Source organism: Lepidochelys kempii, chromosome 25, assembly GCF_965140285.1.
Source record: "Lepidochelys kempii isolate rLepKem1 chromosome 25, rLepKem1.hap1, whole genome shotgun sequence".
NCBI classification, from domain to species: Eukaryota; Metazoa; Chordata; order Testudines; family Cheloniidae; genus Lepidochelys; species Lepidochelys kempii.
In genome coordinates this window covers 11038401-11065277 of record NC_136404.1, presented here as the reverse complement: position 1 = coordinate 11065277, position 26877 = coordinate 11038401, and the positions used below count along the sequence as shown (strand labels likewise).

At 48.5% G+C, this 26877-nt stretch overlaps 1 protein-coding gene across 9 annotated transcripts; it reads left to right on the top strand.

Annotated features, from left to right (window-relative positions):
- The first annotated feature begins 235 nt into the window (after nucleotides 1-235).
- On the top strand, nucleotides 236-25390 carry SIRT6 (sirtuin 6). 9 transcript variants are annotated; one of them, XR_012156237.2, is made up of 9 exons: nucleotides 236-468; nucleotides 1094-1356; nucleotides 8187-8369; nucleotides 16014-16121; nucleotides 17351-17446; nucleotides 18695-18775; nucleotides 19790-19913; nucleotides 19993-20102; nucleotides 21137-21224. XR_012156237.2 is itself a non-coding variant. In XM_073324615.2 (8 exons), exons 1-8 carry the CDS (start codon nucleotides 253-255, stop codon nucleotides 21482-21484), a joined length of 1419 nt encoding a protein of 472 aa, XP_073180716.2. In that variant the 5' UTR covers nucleotides 243-252; the 3' UTR covers nucleotides 21485-25390. The 9 variants fall into 9 exon arrangements, 7 of the variants coding, with proteins under 7 accessions (XP_073180720.2, XP_073180721.2, XP_073180716.2 ...); XR_012156235.2 differs by lacking the exon at nucleotides 19993-20102 and adding an exon at nucleotides 25324-25390 and having other exon boundaries at nucleotides 243-468; nucleotides 21137-22757; XM_073324615.2 differs by lacking the exon at nucleotides 19993-20102 and having other exon boundaries at nucleotides 243-468; nucleotides 21137-25390.
- The last annotated feature ends 1487 nt before the right edge of the window (nucleotides 25391-26877 follow it).

Below are 26877 nucleotides of genomic sequence, written 5' to 3'. Positions count from 1 at the left end.
CCTTTTCGACCGGGCGTTCCCGTGGAAACCCGGACGCCTGGCAACCCTCCGACTTGTCCACCCCCCCGCCCGGTTCAAAACACAGAGTGCAAAGCAACATCATCCAAAATCTACTGTTCAAAACCCTCGAGAGCACCCGGTCCCCGCCAGTCTCAGCCTCCGCGCGGCCTGGCCAGGGGCGGCCCCCGCCTGGGGCTCCCCGCCTGAGCTCGGCCCCGCGCCCGGGGCGGGCCGCCGCTGCCCGGAGCGAACATGGCGCCGGGCGGCGCGGTCCTGGCAGCTCTGCGCAGGCGGCTTGAGAGGCGGCGGCTTCAGTCCGCCCGGCCCGGCCGCTTCCGCCCTCGCCCTGCCCGAGAGGAATTGACAACAAGGAAAACTTTATTGGTCGCGGCCGGCGGGACGATGGCGGTGAACTACGCGGCCGGGCTCTCCCCGTACTCGGACAAGGGCAAGTGCGGCCTCCCCGAGGTGCGAGCGAAGGAGCAGCGCCCCCCCCCCCGGGCCTCCCACTGCCCCCCGGGGTCCCCTCCGCCGCCAACGGGCCCTGCGCTCCCCTCCCCCCCGGGGCGGTTCCTCTCCCCCCCAACGGAGCCCCTCCCCCCCAACTCCCCCAACGGGGCCCTTCCCCCCCACCGCCCCCCAACGGGGCCCTGCGCTCCCCTCCCCCCCTCCCCCGGGGGCTCTTCGTCTCCCCCCCAAAGGAGCCCCTCCCCCCACCGCCCCCCAACGGGGCCCTGCGCTCCCCTCCCCCCACCGCCCCCCAACGGGCCCTGCTGGACTCCCCTCCACCCCCCCCACGGGGCCCTGCTGGGCTCGCCTCCTGCCCCTGGGGGCACTTCCCCTCCCCGGCCCCCAATGGGACCCTGTTGGGCTCCCGCCCCCCCTGTGGATGCTTCCCCTCACTTCTCCCCCCCCCATGGGGGTGCTTTCCCTCCCCTCGCTGACTCCTCACCTCACTGAAGCAGATTTGAGGTTTAAATCTGAACATCCTGAGGCCACGTACCTGCCGGCTCCCAGTACCAGGCCATGGGGTTTGGCAGCCAGCACTGGTTTATCCTCATGCCGTGCTAATACACTTTTTTTTCCCCTTCAGTCAACTTGTGATCTTGTACTCGACGTGCCGTGCAGTTCAGCGTGGTGGCTTGGGTGCAATGGCTTATCCGCCTTTTGGTGTGCTGGCGGGGACGCGTCTCTCTGGCTCTCCATTTCCATTTTCCTTTCCCCTCAGATTTTTGACCCGCCAGAGGAGCTGGAGAGGAAAGTGCGTGCGTTAGCAGACCTGATAAGGGGTTCTTCCAATGTAGTGTTTCACACAGGAGCCGGGATCAGTACGGCTTCCGGGATCCCTGACTTCAGGTAAAGGCACTGACTGAAGAAATATCAGTAATCACTGAAGCAGTGTGGGCTAGTGGTCAGAGTGACGTGCTGAGTTAGAACTTGGGGGCTCTATTCCTGGCTTTGCCACTGACTCACCATAGGCAAGTCACTTTGCCTTTCAGTGCCTCAGTTTCCCCACCTGTGAAAACGTGTCTGAGTTTGGCAAAAGGTTAATGTTTATAAAGTGCTTGGAGATCCTTGGAGGACAGATGCTGTAGGAGTGCAAGTGTTATTTTGCTGGGTTAGTGATCGTATTTGTGGTATTTATAGTGAAAATATTTCATTAATGAGAAACGAGTAGTTGTCTTATGGCTCCATCCCTGATACTTGGCCAGTTAGCCTGTGTGTTAAGTGCTGTAGGGAAAATAGTCCATTTCTTTAGTGCCTTATAACTGTTACTTTTGGAAAACTCCCTTTTTGCTAACGCTCTGATAAATGGAGGTGAGAGGTTTCCTCTCCTGTCTGTCTACAGTCTCTGCTCTAGTTCGCTCCCAAAGTCAAAAGCTTGCTATTTAGTGGCCAAAGTGGGCTGTGATGAGACACTGAAGTCAGTGAGATGATTCTCCAAGGCTAGCACCCACACCTAACTTTCATCAACCCACGCAGTGAAAGTACTTGATATCTGGTGTCCCCTTTTTATAGCTTATTTGTGCATGCTGGTTAATAGCATAACAACAATATAGAATAACCCCAGTAATACTGAACTTCAGAAGGGGAGGGGGGATGAGGACGCTAGGTGAATGGAAATTAAAAGGTGAAACGCCTTCAAACTGCATGGAGACTATTTAAAAACGGCATAATAGAGGCTCAAACTAAATGTATAATCTAAATGAAAACGAAACAGTAAGAGGACTAAAAAAATGCCACTGTGGCTAAACAGCAGAGTAAAAGAGGCAGAATGCAAACAGGCAGCCTTTAAAAACTGGAAGTCAGATCCTGCTGAGGAGAACAGAAAGGAGCATAAACTCTGGCAAGTCAAGTGTAAATGTATAATTAGTCAGGCCAAGAAAGAAGTTGAACAGCAACTAGCAAAAGACACAAAAACGAACAGCGATTTTTTTTTTAAGTACATCAGAAGCAGGAAGACTGCGAAACAAGCATTATGGAGGTGCAAAAGGCGCACTCAAGGAAGACAAGGTTGCTGCGGAGAAGCTAAATGAAGTTTTTGCATTGGTTTTCACTGCAGAGGATGAGCGGGAGATCCCCACATCCAAACTTTTCTTTTTTGGCAACATATATGAGGAACTGTCCCAGATTGAGTTGTCAGTAGAGGAGGTTTTGGAGCAAATTGATAAATTAAACAGTAATAAGTCACTAGGACCAGATGAGATTCACCCAAGAGTTCTGAAAGAACTCAAGTATAAAATTGCAGAACTACTAACTATGGTACGTAACCTATCACTTAAATCAGCCTCTGTGTGACATGGCTGGAGGGTACTTAATGTAATGCTAATTTTTAAAACAGGCTCCAAAAGTGATCTTCGCAATTTCAGGCTGGTAAGCCTAACTTCAGTACCCGCCAAATTGGTTGAAACTATTATAAAGAGCAGAATTATCGGACAAATAGATGAACACAATATGGTGGGGAAGAATCAACGTTGCTTTTGAAAAGGGAAATCATGCCTCACAAGGTTTTTAGAATTCTTTGTGGGTGTCAACCATGTGGACAAGGGCGATCCAGTCGATATAGTGTCCTTGGACTTTCAGAAAACCTTTGACATGGTCCCTCACCAAAGGCTCTTAAGCAAAATAGGCATTCATGAGATAAAAGGGAAGGTCCTCTCTTGGATCAGTAACTGATTAAAAGATAGGATACAAAAGGAATAAATTGTCTGTTTTCACAGTGGAGAGAGCTAGATAGTGGCGCCCCCCAGGGATCTGCATTGGGACCTGTGCTGTTCAACATATTCATAAATGATCTAGAAAAAAGAGTAAACAGCAAGGTGGCAAAATTTGCAGTTGATACAAAATTTCTTAAGATAGTTAAGTCCAAAGCTGACTGCAGAGAGTTAAAAAAGGGATCTCACAAAACTGGCTGTCTGGGTGACCAAATGGCCAGTGAAATTCAGTGGTGATAAATGCAAAGTAATGCACATTGGAAAACATAATACCAAGTATACATACATAATGATGGGGTCTAAATTAACGGTTACCGCTCAAAAATGAGATCTTAGCATCATCGTGGATAGTTTCCTCAAAACATCTGCTCAGTGTACCGTGGCAGTCAAAAAGGTAATAGAATATTAGGAACCATTAGGAAAGGGATAGATAATAAGACACAAAATATCACAATGCCACTATATAAATTCAATGAAATTAATAGACAACAGGTTTAAAACAAACAAAAGGAAGTACTTCTTTAAATCACACTCGGTCAACCTGTGGAACTTGTTGCTGGGGTTGTTGTGAAGGCCACAAGTATAACTGGGTTCAAAAAAAGAGCTAGATAAATTCATAGAGGATAGGTCAGTCAATAGCTATTAGCCAAAGGTGGTCAGAGACGCAACCCCATACTCCAGGAGTTCCTAAATGTCCAACTGCCAGAAGCTGGGAGTGGACGACATGGGATGGATCACTCGAAATTGCCCTGTTGTGCGTCTTCCCTCTGACATACCTAACACTGATCCCTGTCAGAGACCGTATACTGGACTAGATGGGCCATCTATAAGTCAGGGCTTTGCGTCAGGTACATTTCCACCTCCACGAACATGATACAGTTCTGTGGTGACCTAGAATCCTACTTTCAACGTCTCCAACTCAAGGAATATTTCCAACACACCTCTGAACAGCATACTAACCCACAGAGACCTTCCTACCAACACTGCAAAAAGAAGGATTCTGCATGGACTCCTCCTGAAGGTCGAAACAACAGACTGGACTTCTACATAGAGTGCTTCCGCCGACATGCACGGGCTGAAATTGTGGAAAAGCAGCATCACTTGCCCCATAAACTCAGCCGTGCAGAACACAATGCCATCCACAGCCTCAAGAAACAGCTCTGACATCATAATCAAAAAGGCTGACAAAGGAGGTGCTGTTGTCGACATGAATAGGTCAGAATAGGAACAAGAGGCTGCTAGGCAGCTCTCTAACACCACTTTCTACGAGCCACTACCCTCTGATCCCACTGAGGGTTACCGAAAGAAACTACACCATCTGCTCAAGAAACTCCCTGAAAAACCACAAGAACAAATCTGCACAAACACACCCCGAGAAACCTGACCAGGGGTATTCTATCTTCTACCCAAGATCCATAAACCTGGAAATCCTGGATGCCCCATCATCTCAGGCATTGGTACGCTGACAGCGGGATTGTCTGGCTATGTAGACTCCCTCCTCAGGCCCTACGCTACCAGCACTCCTAGCTATCTTCGAGACACCACTGACTTCCTGAGGAAACTACAATCCATCAGTGATCTTCCAGAAAACACCATCCTGGCCACTATGGATGTAGAAGCCCTCTACACCAACATTCCACACAAAGATGGACTACAAGCCGTCAGGAACAGTATCCCCCATAATGTCACGGCAAACCTGGTGGCTGAACTTTGTGACTTTGTCCTTACCCAGAACTATTTCACATTTGGGGACAATGTATACCTTCAGGTCAGCGGCACTGCTGTAGGTACCCGCAAGGCCCCATAGTATGCCAACATTTTTATGGCTCACTTAGAACAACACTTCCTCAGCTCTCATGCCCTAATGCCCCTACTCTACTTGTGCTACGCTGACAACATCTTCATCATCTGGACCCATGGAAAAGAAGCCCTTGAGGAATTCCATCATGATTTCAACAATTTCCATCCCACCATCAACCTCAGCCTGGACCAGTCCACACAAGAGATCCACTTCCTGGACAGTACAGTCCTAATAAGCGATGGTCACATAAACACCACCCAATACCGGAAACCTACTGACTGCTATAATGACCTACATGCCTCCAGCTTTCATCCAGACCACACCACACGATCCATTGTCTACAGCCAAGCTCTAAAATACAACCGCATTTGCTCCAACCCCTCAGACAGAGACAAACACCTACAAGATCTCTATCAAGCGTTCTTACAACTACAATACCCACCTGCTGATGTGAAGAAACAGATTGACAGAGCCAGAAGAGTACCCAGAAGTCACCTACTACAGGACAGACACAACAGAGAAAGCAACAGAACGCCACTAACCGTCACCTTCATCCCCCAAATAAAACCTCTCCAGTGCATCATCAGAGATCTATAACCTGTCCTGAAGGACAATGCCTCACTCTCACAGATTTTGGGAGACAGGCCTGTCCTTGCTTACAGACAGCCCCCCAACCTGAAACAAATACCAGCAACCACACAACAAAAACACTAACCCAGGAACCTATCCTTGCAACAAAGCCTGTTGCCAACTTTGTCCACATATCTATTCAAGGGACACCATCATAGGACCTAATCACATCAGCGACACTATCAGAGGCTCATTCACCTGCACATCTACCAATGTGATATATATGCCATCGTGTGCCAGCAATGCCCCTCTGCCATGTACATTGGCCAAACCAGACAGTCTCTATGCAAAAGAATAAATGGACACAAATGAGACGTCGAGAATTATAACATTCAAAAACCAGTCGGAGAACACTTCAGCCTCCCTGGTCACTCACTTACAGACCTAAAAGTCGCAATTATTCAACAAAAACCTTCAAAAACAGACTCCAACGAGAAACAGCGGAACTGGAATTAATCTGCAAACTAGACACCCATTAAATTAGGCTTGAATAAAGACTGGGAGTGGATGAGTCATTACCCTAACTAAAAACTATTTCCCCATGCTAATTTTTCCCCTACTGCTACTCACACCTTCCTGTCAACTGTTGGAAATGGGCCATCCTGATTATCACTATAAAAGTTTTTTTTCTCCTGCTGATAATAGCCTATCTTAATCAATTGGTCTTGTTAAGAGTTGGTATGGCAACCCCCATTTTTCATGTTCTGTGTGTGTTTGTGTGTATATATATATATATATTCCTACTGTATTTTCCAGTGCATGCAACTGATGAAGTGGGCTTTAGCCCATGAAAGCTTATGCTCAAATAAATTGGTTAGTCTCTGAGGTGCCACAAGTCCTCCTCGTTCTGTCTGTTGATTCCTTCTGTTTTCTAGGCCCATCTGTTCCTCTGAAAGAGCAGGTGGTTCTGTTTCTCTGCAGACCTGTCTGAGCTGCCCCAGAAGCAGGGTATGCACATTCGCTGTCTGGGCAGTGCAATTCCTGGTATGCTTTTGGCTGCAAACTTTGTTTTTTGGCACAGTAAAATGTCCCATCATGCTTGTTCCTGGCTGGTAACTTTCACTTTCAGTAGTTGTGGCTTCTGTCAGCCTGTCTTGTTAGTGAGGGGATTCTGAGTCTAAACTGAATGGGGTTCCTCTGGAACATCCTACTAAGTGGTAATGTAATGGTGCCCAGAATCTCCTTGGTGGCTCCTCTGGACTGCAGACTTGTGCTCCTACTAGGAGGTAGGAGAGTATTACTATCCATGTTCAAATATGGGGAAACTGAGGCACGGAAGTGAATTGACCTGCCCAAGGTCCCATGGTAGGTAGCACAGTCTAGAACACACATTGGCCTGTGTTCCTTCTGAAGGGTGTAAAGGTTGTGGCAGGGAAGAGTGTTTTAAGGGGATGTAGCCAGGAGTAATAGGACACAAGCAGGCTCAGCATTTGATCATGGAAAGATCTCAGACTGTGGACTTCTCTCAGGGGAAGTAATGGAAGTGGCATTGCTCAATTCATTTAAGATTGGACAGAGCACTGGAGAATATTCCCTACAGTATAATCCTGCCCCGGACCTGACCTAATAGGTCTCTTCAGTTTCTTGATTTCTGATTTGTGTCCAGCTAACCACATGGTGCTCCCAGCCCCCAACACACACACGTTCTCCATTCAGTGACTCTGAGTACTCTTGAGGTTGAATCTAGAGGCCACTTAAAGGATAAGTGTATGTTACATGGCGGTAAATGAGGGGCAATTCCTGCACGGGCAGAGTCCTAGCAGGAAAATGAGCAAGTGGAGGGAAGATGAAGTGCATCTATCTTTCTTACAGCCTCTTGTTGGCTGAACCTCCGGCTACAATCGACAGTCTCCTCAGCATTCAAGTTATATGTTAACTCCATGTGGTGTGCCTCATGTCACCACTGAGCAAGCCTCTGGATTTGGCCGAAATGAGACTGCTGTGGACTATGCCATTGGCTTCCCTTCCCATGTAGGCATCTCTCCTTCCTCATTTGCAGAGATCATGCTCTTACTGATATGCCAGGCAGTGGTTCCTCCCCCAGCTGCTCCTAAATTAAGCCTCATGTCATTGCACCTCTATCATGCCCCGTGGTCCCCAGGCAGCTTTGAGCGCTCCCCTGTCGGTTTTAGGCCCTTTGGGCCTTGCCCTATGTTGCATGCTCTTCTTCCAGTACTGCCCGCTCTTCATGCCTGTACTTTCAGTATTGAATTTGATTTGGGTCAGTGCAGAAGTTATCATTCTCATTTCCATCTTGCTAGTTACTTTTTAATGTTAAAACGTTGCCCGCAGTAGCATTGAATTAAGCACCAAGTTTACAGCTATAGGGCCCAGCCATGTTCTTGTCACATCAAGGACAGAAATGCCATGGTAGCAGGTCACCTTCATTTAGCAACTCACTTTGCTTTCTCCCCCTTAATTAAACTTAATTGCTTTCTCCCCCTTAATTAAACACATGGTGTCTCATGACTGCTGCTTAATGCCTGCTACTTCCAGTTATAACTTGATTTCTTTCCCTTCCTCACCCCCCCCCCAAACAGGGGGCCCAATGGCGTATGGACTATGGAGGAGAGGGGATTGTCCCCCAAGTTTGACACTACCTTTGAGAATGCAAGGCCTTCCAAGACCCACATGGCGCTGCTGGAGCTGCAGAGAGTCGGCATCTTGAAGTTCCTGGTCAGCCAAAACGTGGATGGCCTGCATGTGCGTTCTGGATTCCCACGGTACTGCACCTCCCCTTATCCATCTCTCGACCCGGCAGGGCCCAGATGCCTGTAACAGGCATCAAAGCTTGCCGCGTTGTTGCTTTTTATCAAGTGCAGCTTTGCAGGAGTGTGTGTATGGACGCTACACAAATCTCGGCTAATGCTTGTAACAACAGAGGTATTAATGCTTCAGTGCTCTCCAGAGATGAAAGCAATGCCTGGGGCCCGAACCCCTTCAGCTTTAGAAGCAACATGGCTTCTTAATCATGTTTGTACTAAAACAGCTGTTAGTCCCACTGCTATAGTGAGTGTGTGGTTGGGGGGGGCCTGCCAGATGCCTTTGGGGAAAATAAGCTGCATTGGATCTAAAGAGAGGGAGAGGCTGTGGGACTAGGACAGAGGCAGATCTAACAGCATCAGCACTATCGAATGCTCTTGTGGTAGTTCCATGGACCACCCTAAACCCAATTCTTCCTGTGTTGCTATTTCTAAAGGCGGGGCCTTATTTTGTTTAAGGGCAATGACCCATATAGTTCCAGGACTCCTTCCCAAAGCTGTGCTGGGTCTTGCTACAAATGGATTTGACCTACCCTACAAGATCTAGCACCCACTCGCTGTGTTAGAGGGCAGACATTGGCTCATGTAAAGCAGCCGGTATTGTTGGCCATGGGAAGCATCATGATTGGCTGTGTCTGTAAGGACTGAATTTGTGGGCAGGTTACATCAATGCGCTCTGCCATCACCTTCCCCTTGTGGGCTTATGGGGAGCTGTCATCTTAGCCTGCTAGTTCTACTCTGTGTGTGTCTGTAGGACCCGTTCAAGTGAAAATGGGAAAACTTCCATTTGGTCACAAGCTGATCTAAATTGTACTAATATTTACAGAGCACTGTTAGCGTGCAAGGAGCTGTACAGAAAGAATGTACAGAATTACATTGTGTCTGTAGGGAGGTGTCTTGGGATAGAGAGGGAATGAAAGTTCAGCTGATGGCTGCATAGCCTGCCTTACAAGAGCCGAACTTGCGTGCACATAGGAACAAAGTGCAACCACCCATTAGAGGCAGGTGTGGCCTGCCAAGTCTACAGATCCCAGCATGTGGTGTTCAGGATGGAACACTGCATGCTGGGATTTGTAGTCCCTGTGGGCTGCATCTCTGTTCAAAAGGAGGATAACTGAGGGCTGCATCGTAAAATTCCTTAGACCACATATTGGCTACCACACCTCTTAAGTTGGCATGTCTGCGCTTCTGCTTAGAGCAAGGTCAGCTTCCCTTTACTAGTATGATGCTGACACAGATAATGTAATGCTTGTGACAAGTGCTGGATTATTCGTCTTGGAGATTGAAGTCCCTTCTTGCAGATCAGATCCAGCAACCTTTTCCCAGGCCAGCCTGTCCATGCGCCTCAGTGCTAATCTAGAGGGACCCATTGGAGAAAGGGGAATTTGGTCTCTGTAACCTAGTCAGACCTTGGCTTCTTTATGAAAACCGCCAACATGGGTGCGGTTTGTGGCCTGTTGTGGACACCTGTCCCTTGGAACTGGACTAAGAACGTCAAACTCATTTCAGAAAGGCTAACTTGGCTGTCTTACCCCTTTCTCTGCTCTGTGCAAGTACGGCTTCCCATGTGAGTCACCTCCAAGTAGTACATTTTGCAGTAGTTTTTGTTTTGGGTGAACTGGGTTTCATTAGGTAAGGTTAATAAACTCCATCCCTACCCCCTCTCTTCAGTGAGAAAACCTTTACTGGCGCCTGACTGGGTCTGGAGCGCCTTGAAACTATGCTTTCCTGCGTAGATCTGTAACACTTCAGAAGGGGCATTAGGGGGAGATAGTCCTGGGTTTCAGGTTCATCTTCGTTTTAGCAGCACTGTGGTTTACTTGATTTGTTTGCTTCTCTTCCTGCATTCTCGTTATAATGAAGTCCAAAACCACACGGCTGTGTGCCCCCAGCTGCGAGCTGTGCACTTGATTGATGTGTGGATGCAGTCTCTCCAATCCCCCCATGTATGGCGGTAGAGACCGAGCTGCACTTAGTCAAGTAAAGCCCGCTTCAAAGATGTCCTCAAAGGAACCTGCCTTTCCATTAGCTCAGTCTGGAAAAGGCAGCTTCTTCCTTGGACAGAAACTTTAATCTACAATAAAAATACCCCAGACAGAACATTTCTAGCACTTCAGACAAATGGGTTATTTGTCTTGTGTGCTGGAGTGCCTGAATCAGACACGGCTGGTAGACGAGAATGCAATTTTAATTCAAGAAAGAAAATATAAAGGAAGGCGGTGGTGAGGCAGGTGTATGAATGGGAACTTGCTTCCTTAGAGAAGGTGCAGCTTACAAATAGCATGACATGGTGTTAGCTAAAGAGCAAATCTAGCAGCTGTCTGGCTTGAGAAGATATTTGCTTGTGTTCTTGTCCCATGAGGAAGCTCAGAGCTTAATTCTTTTTCTTAACAATACAAATGGCCCTTTGACAAAGTCAGACCGGAGTGATTAGAAAAAACACTGTTCTCTACAAATCTGATTAATTTTCTTTTGAATGTGGCAGAGCCAACTTCACACCTCAAGAAAGTTCTAATGAGAGCTGTGACTATGGGCTATCCTACAGGTTCTCAAACTTCATTGCACCACGACCCCCTTCTGACAACAAAAATTACTACACGACCTCAGAAGGGGGGACCGAAACCTGAGCCCATTTGAGACCCGCCGCCCTGGGCGGGTGGGCAGGAGGGAGGGGGACAAAGCCAAAGCCCAATCCCCACTGCCCTAGGCAAGGGGGGCCAAAGTCCAAGGACTTCAGCCCCAGGCAGGTGGCCTGTAACCTGAGCCCCACCACCCAGGTCTGAAGCCCTCGGGCTTCAATTTCGGCCCCAGGCAGTGGGACTCGGACTTCAACAAGTCTAACACCAGCTCTGGTGACCCCATTAAAATGGGGTCGTGACCCACAGTTGGAGAACTACTGGGCTGTCCCATTTGGTCCCTCTGGTCTCTCTCTTTTTTTATTTTTTATTTTTATTTCTGTGGCCTAGTGCATACACACACTTGCAGTAGTTAAATTGAAGGGGTGAGGGGTTTTTTTAGCTGGTTTAGTTTAACTGGTGCAGTTTCTGTGTTGGGAAGGCCTGTGTATCACTCTCAAGTACTGATCTGAACACATGTTTGAAAGAAGTTTTTTTATGAGAGAAATACTAGACTCTTATTTCCATCTATGAATGAAAATTTCAACAGTTCTAAAATGGTAAAAAGGAAGTGATTGAAACAATAGGAAAGCAACCGAACTGCCTAAAAAAGCCCAGAACAGAAGGGGAATACATTAAACTGTTGGTTATTGAGGGGTGTGTGGCTAGTGGGTGGTGGTAACTGTCTTTGCGTATTAGGGAAATGTGTGAACCTGTGAACTGTTAGGGCTTATTGTTAGTCTCTAAGGTGCCACAAGTACTCCTTTTCTTTTTGCAAATTCAGACTAACATGGCTGCTACTCTGAAACCTGTTAGGGCTTGGTTTGCTAGAATCTAGATTACATGGACACAACTGATGATCGGGTCCTGTCCAAAGCAGGATGGCTCAACGTATTTTTAGGCTTCAGTATTGAATTGGGAAGGTGGCAGTTTCTCCTCATAGCTAAAGTAAATGTCAAAGCTACTGACCAATATGGCAAATGCTCACTAATTGCCAAATATCAATGTGTGAATTTCTGACAAAAAATGGGTAGATTGAAGGAAGTGGTAGAAAACAAGTGTCTGGAGTAGTGAAAATATACAATTCTGTCTGTCTGACAGTATTCACACTGCCAAGCGTTGATAAGTAGAAAGCATCCGCACTCATCTTGGAGTGCAGGAAATCTATTTTTTTTCTTCAAGATCAAAGGTTATTGAATGAAATTTTGCTCATTGAAGCGGAAAAGCAAAACGTTGAGTTTGAGCCTGCACGTGAGATGCTTTTCTTGTCCCAGGGCTGGGCTTTCCAGCAGCTGTACATGAGTTTCATTCAGGAACAATCTCTGTTCATCATTAACACCAAAAAATGGCAAAGATCAAACAGTGGTTATGCCATTAAAACAACTGAAAGGCAAAGACTTGACTTGAAAAGAGTTGCAGCCGTCTCTTACTCTAATTTCACCATGTAGCAAAAACTGAGCAATTTGAAGAAAATATTGAAGCAGTTTGCCCTGGATATTCTTTTCCAGACAGACTTAAATGCCAAGGCCCACAGTTAAAATTGTAAGGGAAGAAACAAGAAAAACAACAGGAAGAACCAAAAGAATTTACCTTGCCATTAATGCAAGGTGTTTGATTTAACATGAGAAATGACCTGAACATAGCCAGATGCATCCATATGTTCTACTTAATAGTACTGCCTTTCATATGGGAACCACTCCTCCTCCTCAAGAGAATATTGTTTCCAAGTTGCTGAAGATACTAAGAGTACAGAGAAAAGTATGACAGATGCCTTTGCCATTTATCTGGACAATGATGATTAAGTGGGGAAAAGGTGAGCTCTCTGGAGCAGTCATCCTAAACTACTACTATATGGGGGTTGAGCATTGTAACAACTTGACTATACCCCCTCAGGGTAATAGTGTTATACCAATAAAATAAAAACCAGCAGGATCTTATTAAAGGGAATAAGGCAAAATGCCACATTTATTGTGAATACAGAAAGAATCATAGTAAGCAGTTAGTTATAGCTATAACATTCCATTCAATTTCATATTTATTCACACATTCATTCATACACACACACAGGTTCTGCAAGGTTGTTATCATAGTTACCAGCCTTAGAGTTGCTCATGCCAAGCCACTGGCCAGGTGGCCCTGGAAACAAGGAGGGAGCAGGGCCTTGTCAGATGCTCATCTGATGCTCCTGGAAGTTGGTTTGCAGAATCAGACCCCAAAGTTCTCAGTTTCTAGAGTCCATTTTTATAGTAATTTATTCCTTTGCCAGTCTATGGGAAGTGCTTCATCATGCTGTTGCTGAATCAATCAGCAGATGGCACATTCCTGACGGCTCCGTGCTGCCAGATGTTACCTTGTTCTTTGGTTCTCCCATCCTTGAGGCTGTTGGGTGGATTCCAGTCTGCCCTCTGGGGGTCCTCTGGTTGTTTCCACTTGACACCTTCTTCGGCCGATTGACACTGGATTCTTAGGCTGGCACCTCCCTGATCATTCTTTTATTATCCATACCAGGCATCCATCCACATACATCCTCTATCTCTGTTTTAATCACAATTGTTAACAAAGCGAGTTGAAGACAACAAAAGGTCGGGGAGTCTCCGGATGCTGTTTCTGTTGTTACAGAGTATCGCTTTGAGTCTCTCTCGGTGTGAGTAGTTGTTGTTACAAAGCATTGCTTTGAGAACAGACTCAGTCTTAGGATGTATTAACACAACTGGCAGCTTGCAAGTTTCACACAGAGAGGGAGAGAAACAGTAAAAACAAGAGACCAAAAACCAAGAGACCTCTTAATTAGTAATAACCCGGAATTTAAACGAGGGGGAATCAAACTCATTTGTGATTTTAATACAGAACTTCTTTAATATGATCCACCATAACCGTAGGAAAGGAGCGAGTCAATACCTGTTGTCTGGGACTCCAAGAGTGGAAGAGGAGAAGGCCCTTAAAGAAACAGTAGCCAAGGTTTTTCCCAAGTATTAACTATTCCCCTGGGTCTGTCATCCCCTCTCCCATCTGCACTGTGTCCGCTTTCAAAATCCCAGGAACCTTAAAGGGACACATCACAAAACAGATGTTGACTAATCTCTTTGTCCCTACTACTGTTAAGGGGACTGTCCCCCTGTTATAAGCTCATGTAAACCTCACTAAGGCCCTGATTCACCAAAGCACTTAAGCCCGTTGACGTCAATGTGACTTAAGCATACACTTAAGTGCTTTGTTGAACCGGAGCCTAAGGGTGTACGTCGTGCTTGTCGAAGAATTATTGAAAGTCTACAGTCAGCCTCGTGGCTGCTGGCCCAGCTTCCAGCTGCTGACTGCCGAACTCAGGGAGGCTGTGTCTTTGCATCTGCATCCGGCGAGCAGATGTTGAAAGTTGTACTGAGCACAAGGGGAACTTTGATCAAAACAAATCATGCACTTTCCACAACAAAGGACTTTACAAAGAGGCACTGATCTTACAGAAGCAGTGGAAGGCGGTTTCCGAGGTACTTGACAGATCAGGTTGCGCTACTGTCAGTCTCGGTGCAAATCTCTTGATGTAATTGACAGCGAAGACGTGGAACGGCGCAAAGGCAAAATAATCATAATTTTAAAAAAATCAGAGAAGCTCTGGACCCATTTCATTACTGATCTCAAATAAAAATCTCAGGTCAGGTCCAGAACAGGGGGAAGAAATCGGAAATGTGGTTGGTGTATGCAATCTGAAACTCCTCCTTCCTTCTCCTCTAGCATTTCACAGTGAAAATTGTACCTCTAGTGTGGGGTGTGATGCTATGCCACAGGGTGTTCCATCTACGTGGTGGCAGTATAATCACGGGAGAACAGTCCCGTTCAATTCCAAACTTTTTTTTTTTTTTTTTAAACGCCTGCTTTTAGCATTAGTCGAGCATGTCTCGGTGCATTTGGGTTGGTTTGGGTGAAACTTCAGAGTGGACTAGGTGCTGAAAGAGCAAGCAGGTTGGTAAACGTGCATCATCTACATCGGAGGCCATGTAGCAAAGGGCCGGAGGCCTAACTAGTTAGATGCAGGATCGTCTAGTGCAGTGGCTCCCTGACTTCAGTGGCTCATGTGCCACCTTCTCGAACGGTGAAGTGAATGGCTGGAATGTCAAGCTCAGGGAGCATCAGGGGGACAGGAGTCACCGCTTGGGAGCCCCTGTCTAGTGGATAGGGCACTGGACTGGCAGGCAGGAAACCAGGATTGTATTCCTGACTCTGCTAGTTGCCTGCTGTGACATTGGGGAAGTCACTTCCCCTCTCAATGCCTGTTTCCCCCTCTCGTCCTTTGTCTTGTCTGTTTGGATGGTAAATGCTTGGGGCAGGGCCCCTCACTGCATGCATACACAGTGCACGGGCTACTATTAGTTGTATTCCGGTAGCAGCTAGAGTGGGAACGCTGTTGTGGTGTTTAACTTACAGAGCTGCTGGCTTTTCATTTGAACCTACTTAGATTGTGAGCTCCTTAGGGCAAGGACAGTCTCTCTCTGTTCCGTTTGTGCACCACCTCGCACAGTGGGGCCCTGATCTAGGACTTGGACTCCTACATGCTACCACAATACAAAAAACATACAGAAAAAGAGCCATTATTCTTTATTAGGAGTCAATATGCTAACAAAGGGAATCCCATCAGCTGCACTGGATTAGGCTTGTGGGTTTATTTGGTTTTGGGGAGCTGTGGGAAACTGGCAGCAAGGCTGAGGGCGCCAGCAGGAAATGGTGCACAAGGAAATAACATGGGTCACCTTTAGGGTCACTCAACCTATGGCGTTGCCATCACAGAAACCTTTGGGCCACATGGCCTGATCCCTTCCAGCACAGGAGTGTTTCATCCAGAACAACCCCTTTCACCAGAGCTAGACATTGTCAGAACCTTAACTAGAGACCGGGTGGGCCTGATGTATCCACGATGGCTGTAAATAAGAGTCTCTTGAGCAACCTGAGTCACCAAGTGTTGCCTCCGGGTTTCCGCTAACCTTTGCTGTTTCTTCTGCAGGGACAAGCTGGCCGAGCTGCACGGGAACATGTTTGTGGAGGAATGTGTGAAATGCAGCAAGTATGTCATCCCTGCCGGTCAAGACACACTCGTTTGTAAAAAGGCAGCGTGAGTGAGTCTCTCCACTGCCATGGTGCTGAGAAGCACTGTAGCCCTTGGGCGTGTCTCTGGGGTACAGATGGTCGCTGCAGTTCTGGATTCCCTTATATAACTGTTAGTTCTAGCATGAGTCAAGTTCGATCACTACGTGAGCTTCTGGCAGATAAGCCCATGATGCAGAGAGCACAGGGCGTGCGCTATGAGTAAATCCTGAATAAACACCTAAATCTTGCCACTTAGTGGGAGAACACTAACTCCTGCCCCCATAGAAGATCTTCACAGCTCCTGTAATCTGTTCGTCATATTGGTCATGCCCAGTTTAAATATCAATGGTCTCTCCATTGTAGCCAGGTCTTGTTTATATATGTTTGCCAAATATGAATAAGAGGTCACAGCAGTCTGAATTTTGCCTTTTGATTCTAGGAAATACAAATCCTGAATTCTGAAATTATTGCTCTAAACTCCTTGAGCGGGAGAGTGCCATGGGTAGAACTATGGTGTAGGGACTAATTGATCCCTGGTGTAACTGTTCACTTCACTAGTTACACTGGGGATGGATTTGGCCAATAATGTTCATCTCCAGCTTCTCTTAGCACCAAAGGGGCATGATTCTCAGTGTTTTTCTGCCTTTATATCTTCCTTCTCATTACTCAGTCGCATGGTCTAGAACAGGGGTGGGCAAACTTTTTGGCCCGAGGGCCAGATGTGGATGGGGAAATTGCATGCAAGGCCACGAATGTAGCGCTGGGGCAGGGGGTTGGGGTGCGGGAGGGAGTGCAGGGTGCAGGAGGGGATGCGGAGTACGGGAGGGGGCTCAGGGCAGGGGGTTGGGGTGCAGGGACGGGTGCGGAGTGCAGGAAGGGGCTCAGGGTGCAGGGTGCAGGAGGGGTTCTGGGTGCGGGCTCCGGCCCGGCACCGTTTACCTTTAGCGGCTCCAGCGTGGCAGCAGCACGCACCGAGGCTAAGGCAGGCTCCCTGCCTGTCCTGGCCCCGTGCTGTTCCCAGAAGCGGCCAGCACCACGTCCCTGCGACCCCGGGGGTGGAGCGGGGCAGAGGGCTCCATGCACTACCCTTACCTGCGGGTACCTCCCCCAAAGCTCCCATTGGCCGCGGTTCCCCATTCCTGGCGGGTGCGTTCTAGCATCTTTCTTATCAATGCACTTGCATGTTAATGGTTGTGAACAGACTCTTGTTTTGTCTCACACCCTGAATTGCATCCTTTCTCATTGCATGTGAAGGCAGTATGTGCGGGACGCTGTCGTGGGCACCATGGGCCTCAAGCCGACCGGCAGGCTGTGCGACGTCTCCAAAGCAAGAGGGCTTCGTGCCTGCCGGTATGTATCCTGGAATGACAGCCTTGGGGGAAGGGAAAGGCAGAATTGCATCCTGCAGAAACGTACCAATTATGAAACTCCTGGACTCCACCATTTCCTGGATGTGTGTGTCTTTGGTTTTTACCACATGGCGCAGTCCGAGCGTACCTGGAGGGCTTCTCTAGATACTCAAGGAAGGGCCAACGACTCACATTTGCGTCTGTGTTAGGAGTGGGTGAGTTCCTACACTCAAACCCCCTCAGGTCAGATTCAGTCTGTTAAACTCTCTCCTATGAAAAGCAGAGACTGTGCAGGAGATCTTCAGAGGTACAAATGGGAGCTTGGCACCCAATTCACATCGTCTGTCAATGGGAATTGGGTACCTAGGTGCCCTTTGAAAAACTCCCCTTTCTGTTGCTCCCTGAATCCTGGCTACATGTGGGTCCGTTGCGGCTGAAGTGCGCTGCATTGTGTGATTGCTGTGTTGAAAGGCGCATTCTCTCCCCTGTAGCAGTATGTTTGATTCCACTCTGTCCTGCTGCTGCTTGCATTACGTATGTTAGCTTTGTTTTTAATTGTTTAGCTTTAAGGTGGAGATTCTTTGCAATGTGATTTTCATCGTAACCTGGGCTTAGGGCTGGAAAAGTGGCTCTGTGAAAATGGCATCCGCAGATCTGCTCTGTGTGTATTTCAAATGCACTTGCCATCTTCAGTGACACACTTCTTACTGTTCCTCATTTCTATTAACGGAATGTAGGTCTGGGCAAGAGCGAATGGGCCTGATTCTCCACGCCTCTGCACCTGCTAGGGTCTTTTACACCAGTGCAAATTGTGTGTAGGATACCACCGTTCTGACTTAGTAGCTCTTCACACCCAGTATGGACTGGTTTCAGTGACTGCACGTTGTCCAGAGCAACAGAAAGTCAATCTCATGGACTCCATTCCTGCTCACCCATCATCACAGAATTGTTAACAAAGTTCCAGTTGCAGAGCCACATTCTGACCTCAGTGCTGGGGGCTTCACAGGTGTAACTGACAGCAGAATCTGCCCCACAGAATCTTGTTTGCTGAACCCAGCTTGACTCTCAGATCCCCTGCTGAACTTGTGCAGGCAGGAGTTAGAACATCCATCTTACAAATGGAGCTAATTGGACATGGACATCAAGAGCCTCTCCTCAGCAGCTCTGCGGTTGGGTCCCTGTCCCTGTTCTTTCCCTTGTCTGAGAGCAAAGCTAACCCTGTTTCCTGTTGGATTTTTTTTTTCCCCAGAGGAAAGTTAATAGACACTGTTTTAGACTGGGAAGATTCTCTGCCTGATCGGGACCTGAGTCTAGCAGACGACGCCTGCAGGTATTGCTTTCCGCAGCACTGTGTTTTGACACCCTTTTGTTTAAAACCTGGTACTTCAATAAAACCACCTGATAACTCGTTCAGCATGAAACTTGTTGCTATGAGATCTCTCCAAGCTTCTTGCCATCTGCTGGGATGAATTAGGCTGTTCAGATACTTGGAATCTGACCTGCCATTCCCAGTTCAATGACCTTTTGTTCCAGGCTTTTGACCCTGGCTAATCCTTAAGAGTGACTGTAGCTGGCCAGAATTATAAATCTCAAAGGAAGCGTGTTACTATTGGATTCCAGGAGTCAAAGGTGAATAAAGTGTATTGAGTGCATCCCCTAAGCAGATCCCCTTTTCCTCTTGAGACAGAGATTGTACCTGGCCTATCACCAAAAGGCTTTGCAGACAGTGGGGTAAATGAAACATTCAGAAACCAACAGCTTTTGCCAGGGAGGTGGTGGTTGGATGATCCCAGGTGCTTGTGGTATTCCCCAAGAGGGAAGGATATTTCCTGGGTCTCGTTTCTTATTATTGATCAAGCATCTTAAGAGGACGTAGCAATGTATATTAAGTGACTAGTGCCAAGTAAATAAGTCCCTGCCTCTCAGATCTTGCAGTATAAAGGGACAGGAGGAAATGAAAGGATAATCGTTGCTGCTGGGGCTGGGTGGATATTTACAAGACTTTCCAAGGCCTGGTTCATTATTATTTCTACTGATGTAGTGACCACATTGTGCTAGATGCTGTACAAACACAGAAGAGAGAGAGTCCCTGCCCCCAAGTCTGTTGCACATCATTTGAAATGGGGTTTTGTTCCCTGGTTTCACAGGTTCCAATTCTGAACCTAAGTTGAGATGCAGTTTATTATAACACTTGTAATGTATGGCTCGTCAGAGGGGCAGTAAGACCAGTGTGTAGCATTCTGGCGGGAGTCTGGCCTTTTGTCTTCTTAGAGAAGGGGACTTTAGTCATTGAGACTGGCTCCGTTCCCTTTCACGGGTTCACTTTTTTATTATCCACCTGCAGGAAAGCTGACCTGTCAGTCACTCTGGGGACCTCTCTTCAGATCAAACCCAGTGGCAATCTCCCCCTGCTCACGAAAAGGAAAGGAGGGAAGCTGGTCATAGTAAATCTGCAAGCAACGAAGCATGTGAGTTAAAATGCTTTGACTGGCGCCTTGAGCTCAGAGCTGCCCAGCTACAGTCTGACAGGCCTTGGTTTTATTCCAGCCGTAGCACCCAGCACTCGTGGGTGCTTGATTGAATCCTGCAAAAGTGGGTCAGTCCAGGAGCCAGGCAGCCCGCTTACAATGCCAGCTAGAAGAAATCAACCTAGTTTAGTAAGTAAACATGCTGGGTCCCCATTACCAAAGACCTTAGATCTGTGATTAAAAATAAACCTTCCGGTGGGATCAAAACCCCTCACGTATCCCCAGGTGAATTGGAATCCTGAGTGTTAATTAAGCCCCTGAGTTAAGTCCTTGCTGCGAGACTATAGAATTTGACCAGTTTTATTTATGTTCCTACCTCCCTCGAATACCCGAATCATTAGGATCCTGTTACATAACCAAGGCAGTTTGTTTCCAAGACCTGCAAAGTGTATCAAGGTTAGAGGTGGAAAAAACCACTCGGGTCATCTAGTCCCTGACCCAGGCAGTGCAGGAGTCTTCCCTACAGAACTTTTTCTGTAGTGATTGAACCGGTCTATTTCACAGCTTGGCTGAAAGGCTCTACATTTCTAGCTGTTTTGAGGGTGATACTCACTGAGCACTTCACGGGGGTGGTGTTCCTGAAATCCGCACAGATCCCTGTCTCTTAAACTCCAGGAGGAATAATCCTGCCTCCTTACACCGCCAACTCACCCCTTAGTTCTGCATCGAGATAATTGTAGGGCCAGTTTTGAAATCTGTCCCAAATGTTGCCTGGTCAGTGCGGAGCTGAGAGTTAATCCACGGTGTGATGCAAGTTGCTAGGCCTCGCCCAATTCACACGCGCACGCAGAGCCCTTGAAAACAAGAGCCAAATCGTTGAGGTCAGGTCTCCCTTGAGAGAGTCCTCAAATTGCTTGGTGTTTGGAATTCCCCTGAGGCGAGTCAGCTTTGTCCTCCGCGTGTCCTAACGGGGAGAGAGCAGCTGCACACTAGGGGTCTGTGGCTGAATTTGGGGCTTCTCTAGTAAAAGGAGGTCACCAGCTCCTGTCATCTGGGCGAGCAGAGAGCTGTTGGATGGTGATCCAGAGCTGGTGGATCCAGAGCTGGGCTGGATTGTGGCCTGTTGTAGAGCTGAAAGGCACCTGCCCTCTGGATGCACGTGTAAGTAGTAGGGCTGGAGTGACATCAGCTTCCTGAGCCGGTTTCCTGTCTCTTGGCCCTAGGACCGGCAAGCCGACCTGCGCATCCATGGCTACGTGGATGAAGTCATGACAAGGCTGATGAAGCAGCTTGGTCTGGAGATCCCCGAGTGGACGGGGCCGGTGGTGGTGGAGAGTTCTGAGCTTGTGAAGCCCGAACCAGCCCTAAAACTCGACCCGGATGCTCAGCGCCCAGCCAAGGAAGAGCCCTGCTCCCACCACAATGGCACGGCAGAGGAGGCTGATGGGACATGCCCGGGGCTCGGCACGGCACGCAAGGAGCACGGTGACCGTCTGAAACAGGAAAGTCCTGGCTCAGGCCGCAGCCCCGTAGCAGCCAAGAGAGTGAGAGTGGAGTCACTGCTCACCTGACTTACCAACGTCTTGGCAGTTGGTCGTTGGTCTTAGCAGCTAGCCTGGGCCGCTTTTCCTACCGTCCTTTTTATACCTTGAAATATCACCTCCCTTTTTGTAAGTATTAAATGTACTTCAATGGTGTGTGTCTGTTCAGCTGCATCGCCAGTCGTGGGCGGGCTGGTTTCCAGCTACCCAGCGGCGCTTATGGTGTAGGGGTCAGTCGCTGCTGCTCCGTCCATTGTGAGGGGGGCTGGCTGCTGACCCACACGCTGCCGTCTGCCTTGCTTGGGGAAGGACTGCAGAATTCCCTCGACCTCTCTGGCAGATCTGGCCTAAGGGCTACAAGGTCTGGCTCGTCGTTGTGGGAGGCGGAGCAGGAGCTAAAGGACTCGTCCTTGAGTAAGGAGAGCAGCGCTTAGCCAGGCAACAGCACCGATGAGCTGAAGTCTGGATGGGTTCACGACCCCCAAATCCTGCGCTGCCCATGGCATGAGAACTGCAGCCTTGCCATAATCGGGAAGCGTGGGTACGTCGGTTGCACGTCTCGTGAGCCGTTCGCCCGAAGATCTCACATTGACGCGTGCACGCTTCTTGCAGGAGGGGTGACGCTCGTTTCCCATTTGACAGGTGGGCAAACGGAGATGCAGAGAAGTGAGGGTAAAATTTTGAAGAAGTCCCATGGAAAGTCGGTGAGAGTCAGGTGCCGCTTTAGAAAATGGGACACAGGCTTTTAAGTCAGCAGGCACTTTTTGAAAATGTTACCCTGTGAGACTTGCCCAGGGCTCCTCCATGCCAGTGGCAAAGCCTGGCTTGTCTCCCTCATTGTCCTTTCCCTACTAACCCTCCCTCCCTGCTGCGTGGCATTAAATCCAATCATTGACGTCAGTCAGTCAGATCAGATCAGGTCAGCGGAAGAGCCTGACTTGCATCCGTTTCTTTGGCTAAGTCTGCGTTCTAGCTGGCTGAGTGCCCTCACAGGTCTGCTCTGTGGGCCCCTGGGAACACTTGCAGTCTAGCTGCCTGTTACTCTTCTTGCCTTGCAGACTTACTAGCTGAGGTTCCTAGCAGCGAAAGGGCAGCTGCTGTCCAGCAGCAAGAGGGATTCAGCCAGACTCCATTTGGCATGGCTCTGTGTGATTGTTAATGTGCGCTACAAGCAAGGATGTCTCTTCTTTGAGTATGGCCTGGTAGCAGGATGCTGTCACCAGAGCGCAAGAGGGGCAGACGCCTTTGTTGACATAATGAGATGCAGCGATTGCCCTTTGAATGCAGCCTTGCCTCTGCTAAGGTAAACAGATGGTAATTGCAACTGGCTTATAAGAGACATGGCAGAGATTTGCTTTGTGGTCCGAGGGCCGCCTCCTTACATATGGTGTGATCATTTTTCTGATTGAAGGTGGGTTGTAGGGAACGCAAGCTGTGTGGTCCCAGCTGTCTCCACTCCCCTATTCAAGCCTGCCACTGGGGACTGAATTTACTTGCAGCCATTTGTGTCTTAGTAGTAAAGAGAAATGGAAATGGTTGGGGGTGCAGGTGACTGGCTGCGGATAAATTCTCAGTATTTATATTCCTGCCAGTTTTCCAGTGCAGTCTGGATGTTAATCAGCCCAGGTGCAGATCTTCTGAGCCACTTGGGAGAGTCTGGGTTGGGATGCAGAAACTTTCCTGGGAGCCAGTTTCCAGTCTCAGTCTCCTGGTCAGAATTTAAAATGTCCTAGAACATGCTGTATCTACAATCTCCAGTATATCCCAAAAACACAGCACTGGGTACTGTGGGAGTCGCCTCGAGATGCTGTATAAAAATACAGCTTGACAAAGACTGTATCTGTTGGACAAGACTTACACTTCAGGTCCTGGCCATTTGTCACGTAAAGATCTCATGGTACTTGGTGGAAGAGTTTGAGTTAACCCCAGTGACCTGACGTTCCTCTCTGGTAGTTATTCTGCCTACCCCATTTTTCCTGTGGTTTCTACGGGATATTATATTCTTCACTTCCTATCCTCAACTGCCGGGGGCATTCCTGTGCTCTGTTAAACTGCTGCTGGGATCCACCCCAGACATGGCTGCATTTCAGTAATCCCTACACTTGCACAGCCCTTTCCTTCCTACCAGGGATGATGTGAACCTACACTGAAGTTTGTAAAGCAATCGGAGATCCTCTGAGATGCAACTTATTAGCTATAGCAAGGAAGCAGGCCATAAACCTGCAGCTAGACAGAGATGACTGTGGGACAGGACTCCTCAAAGCCTGGTGTGCAATCTACATGAGGCCTCACAGGATTAAAACACAGCTCATGGTCACCCCTTTGCCTTGCAGCAACAGGTGGGGCTCTGCTATTAAGGGAGTTACAACGAATGTTGGGGCTGGGCTCGTTTGTTTTAATATTATGTAAATACACATGCAAACTAGGTGCAGTTCTTGGGACCCTGGCAAGTTACCTGTGTCCCCCCTGTATGGCCAAAGTTTGGGCACCCATGCATCATGGGCACTCTTAGCTGGTGGCATCGGGCACCATCTTCAACGGGCACTGCAGCTGAGAGTTCCCTCCCTTGCTGATTTGGTAGGGGATGGAGTTCCATAGAATACCCAGAACACCTGGAAGCTTGAAGGCTGCCCAGTTCCCAATCCCTAATTTTTTCCCATTGGATTTTAAAGCTGCTGCATATGGCCTTGTTCCAACACCCTGGCAAGGGCCGTCTGCCTGGGGCTTGAATCTGGATCGAAAAGCAGGAGGCCCGTGTTAGCAGTTACCCGGGGGTTCTGGGATAATAGTTTGGAGATAGGAGGATGCTGAGCACCTTTGACTTCTGCTGCCTTCCATGAGAACTGGGTAAGCTCAGCATGCCTCAGGCCTGGGTCCTGCGTTAATTGAAAGCCTCGGTGGTGCTGGATTGAGGAGCTGCTAGTTCTGGGCCCCAGTGGCTCTGAGTGATTTACAGCCGTGCTCTCGAGCAGAGCTCCCCTTTGGAGTGTCCTTGTGTTTGGGCAGGGAGCCTAAACATCTGATGAGCCTCGTTCAAAGTGACAGGATAACTTGCTGTCCCGGTCTCCTTGCTGTGATTCCCCCTGCCCCTGCAATGCTTCCTTTTCCGCATGAGCGGCAAGGTACCGGCCACATGGGTAATCTGCCGCGATGCTCTGTGTTGAGGGCAGCGTGGCATGGGGCTTGTGGGTGGGTGTGTGTGTGTCCTGCTGTGGGTGTGAGTGTTCAGTCTCCAGACAGGTCTCCTCTCTATCTGATCAGCTGGCTGGCTGCTCAACACAATGTGGGCTGGGGACTGGTCCAAGGGAGGGTAAACCATTAGATTTTGCTGCCATGACACTACCCTTCTTTGAGTGTTGAGGGCTGCCTTCCTGGGTTCTCGCTATAATATGGGGCAGGACCACCAGCAAAGATCAGGATCCCATTGGGCCAGGCACTGTACATACAGGGGAAGTGACTTCCTACCCTGAGCTACTGAAATCTAAACAGAGGAGACAAAGAGGGGTGGGAGGAGAAACAGGCACAGAGGGGGGAAGTGAGTTGCCCAGTTGACCTTTTTACCTTCTTTATTTTTTTAAATGGCACTTTAAATAGTGCAGCATTCACCATGGAGAGGGAACCAGATAAAAGGACCCCACATGTTTAGGGTTGTGTACCAGTATAACAGACTAGATACAAAAATAGAAAAGAAATCAGATTTGAGTTGAAAGAACAGGAAGAGAGTACTATAAAAACCCACCCGCATGTCTGTGTAATGGATAGGGATATTGAAATGTATGTGTAATTGTAAATGAAAACCATGCCTGAACTAAAACCAGAAGCTGAGTTTTTCTCCCCAGTCTGTGGATGTTTTTATTGCTTTGTTTCAGTAGCCTGTTGACTCCCTGAGAGGGAAAACTTAGCCTTTTCGACAGGCTTTGCCTAGTGAATCTCCGACTGTTGCAAAGAAAATGTGAAGCAAGTCTGACTCCTGCAGTAGTGTCTGCCTGAGTTTGCAGAGAGCCTGAAACAAGAGGCAACCCTGTGAATATCAGTGTGGGCTGAAGATGATCCCTTTAATGACAATTTTTAACTATTTCACTGCTCATTAAAGTATGTTAGAAGGGAGAAGAAGGATCATATAATGATTTGCTCCAAATGATCAGAATTTGTTAATTTTTTTTATTCCTGTGTGTGGGCAGCATGAAGGACTAGCTGTGGGTCTGCATATAGAAGATGTATAAAGTAAGATACTGGCCTTGAATACCATGCAGGGGTTTCATTTTCCTAAATGACTTCCAAGTGTTTCCTTTTCAGAGCCCTGGGAAAAGCTCAGTGCTCTCCCTACAGAACATGGCCCCCAATCGCTGGAGCACCTCACGGTCTTTAATGCGCTGTGCACCCCTGGGCAGCGAGGAAGGGCTGTCATCCCATTTTACAGATGGGAGGGGAGGCCCACAGAGAAAAAGTTCCAGATCCTTAAAGGAGTTTAGGCATCTAATGACCTTTGAGCACCTGGGGATAAGTGATAATCCTGAGGTCACCTAGGAAGTCTGTGAGCAGGGAATTGTACCCAGGCTCCCATGTTACGCCCTAACCTTGGACAATCCTTTCTCTCTACCTAGGTCAGAGGTTCCCAAATTGTGGGGTGTTCCCTCCTAGGGGGGTGCGGAGGAATCTTCAGCGGAGGGGGAGATGGCAGGACCTGGGCCAGCTCCCATGGAGGGCGGGGAGGGAGTGCCATCCAGCCCCTCCTCCCGTGCTCTGCTTTGGTCCCACCTGCAGCCACCTACCTGGCCATACCCCAAGCCTCAACACTGCTCTGTTCCTGGCCTGGGGCCAAGGCTGGGGGCGGGCCGGGAGTGGAACCGCAGCTGGCCGCGACCCCAGCTGCTGGCTCCTGCCCCCAGCCGCTGCCCCTGGCCAAGACCCACCCCAGCTGCAGCCCCCTTCATCCTGTGTGTATACATACACACACACTCACACACACACACACAGAGCATCCCTGCTCCCAACCCTAGGATGGAGGGGGGGCACAGAAGGGTAAGGAGGGGCATGACCCTCAAAAGTTTGGGGACCACTGACCTAGCTCTTTCTTCTGCTCACCAGATGAGTCTGGGGCATCACACCCTTCTCCCGCAAAGGCTCCCCCCAGATTCTAATGTCCTTTTCCTGGGGGGGTGGGGGAAGAGATGTCTAGAAGATGCACTCTAACGTTTTCATTGGCAGCTGGCAGGTGGCCGGTGTATGAAACCTTCTCTGGCATGTGTCTATCAAACTGCCCCTGGAAGTCTTGCCAGGTTCCTGGGAAATCCAGTTAAATTCCACAGTTCTCTGACTTTGGCTGCTCTTTGTGCTATCTGAGATTGGGCTGTGGATTCCATCCTTCCTGGAGATGATCTCTGGGGGCTGGGGGGGGTACGTTATTAATCTTTCCCAGCGTG

Excerpts from the sequence above, each read along its gene's own strand:
- SIRT6 (XM_073324615.2), top strand. The coding sequence starts at position 253 with ATGGCGCCGGGCGGCGCGGTCCTGGCAGCTCTGCGCAGGCGGCTTGAG. Across the intron at positions 8,370-16,013 it reads GTGCGTTCTGGATTCCCACG|GGACAAGCTGGCCGAGCTGC; the intron begins GTACTGCACCTC and ends TTTCTTCTGCAG. Across the intron at positions 17,447-18,694 it reads AGAGGGCTTCGTGCCTGCCG|AGGAAAGTTAATAGACACTG; the intron begins GTATGTATCCTG and ends TTTTTTCCCCAG.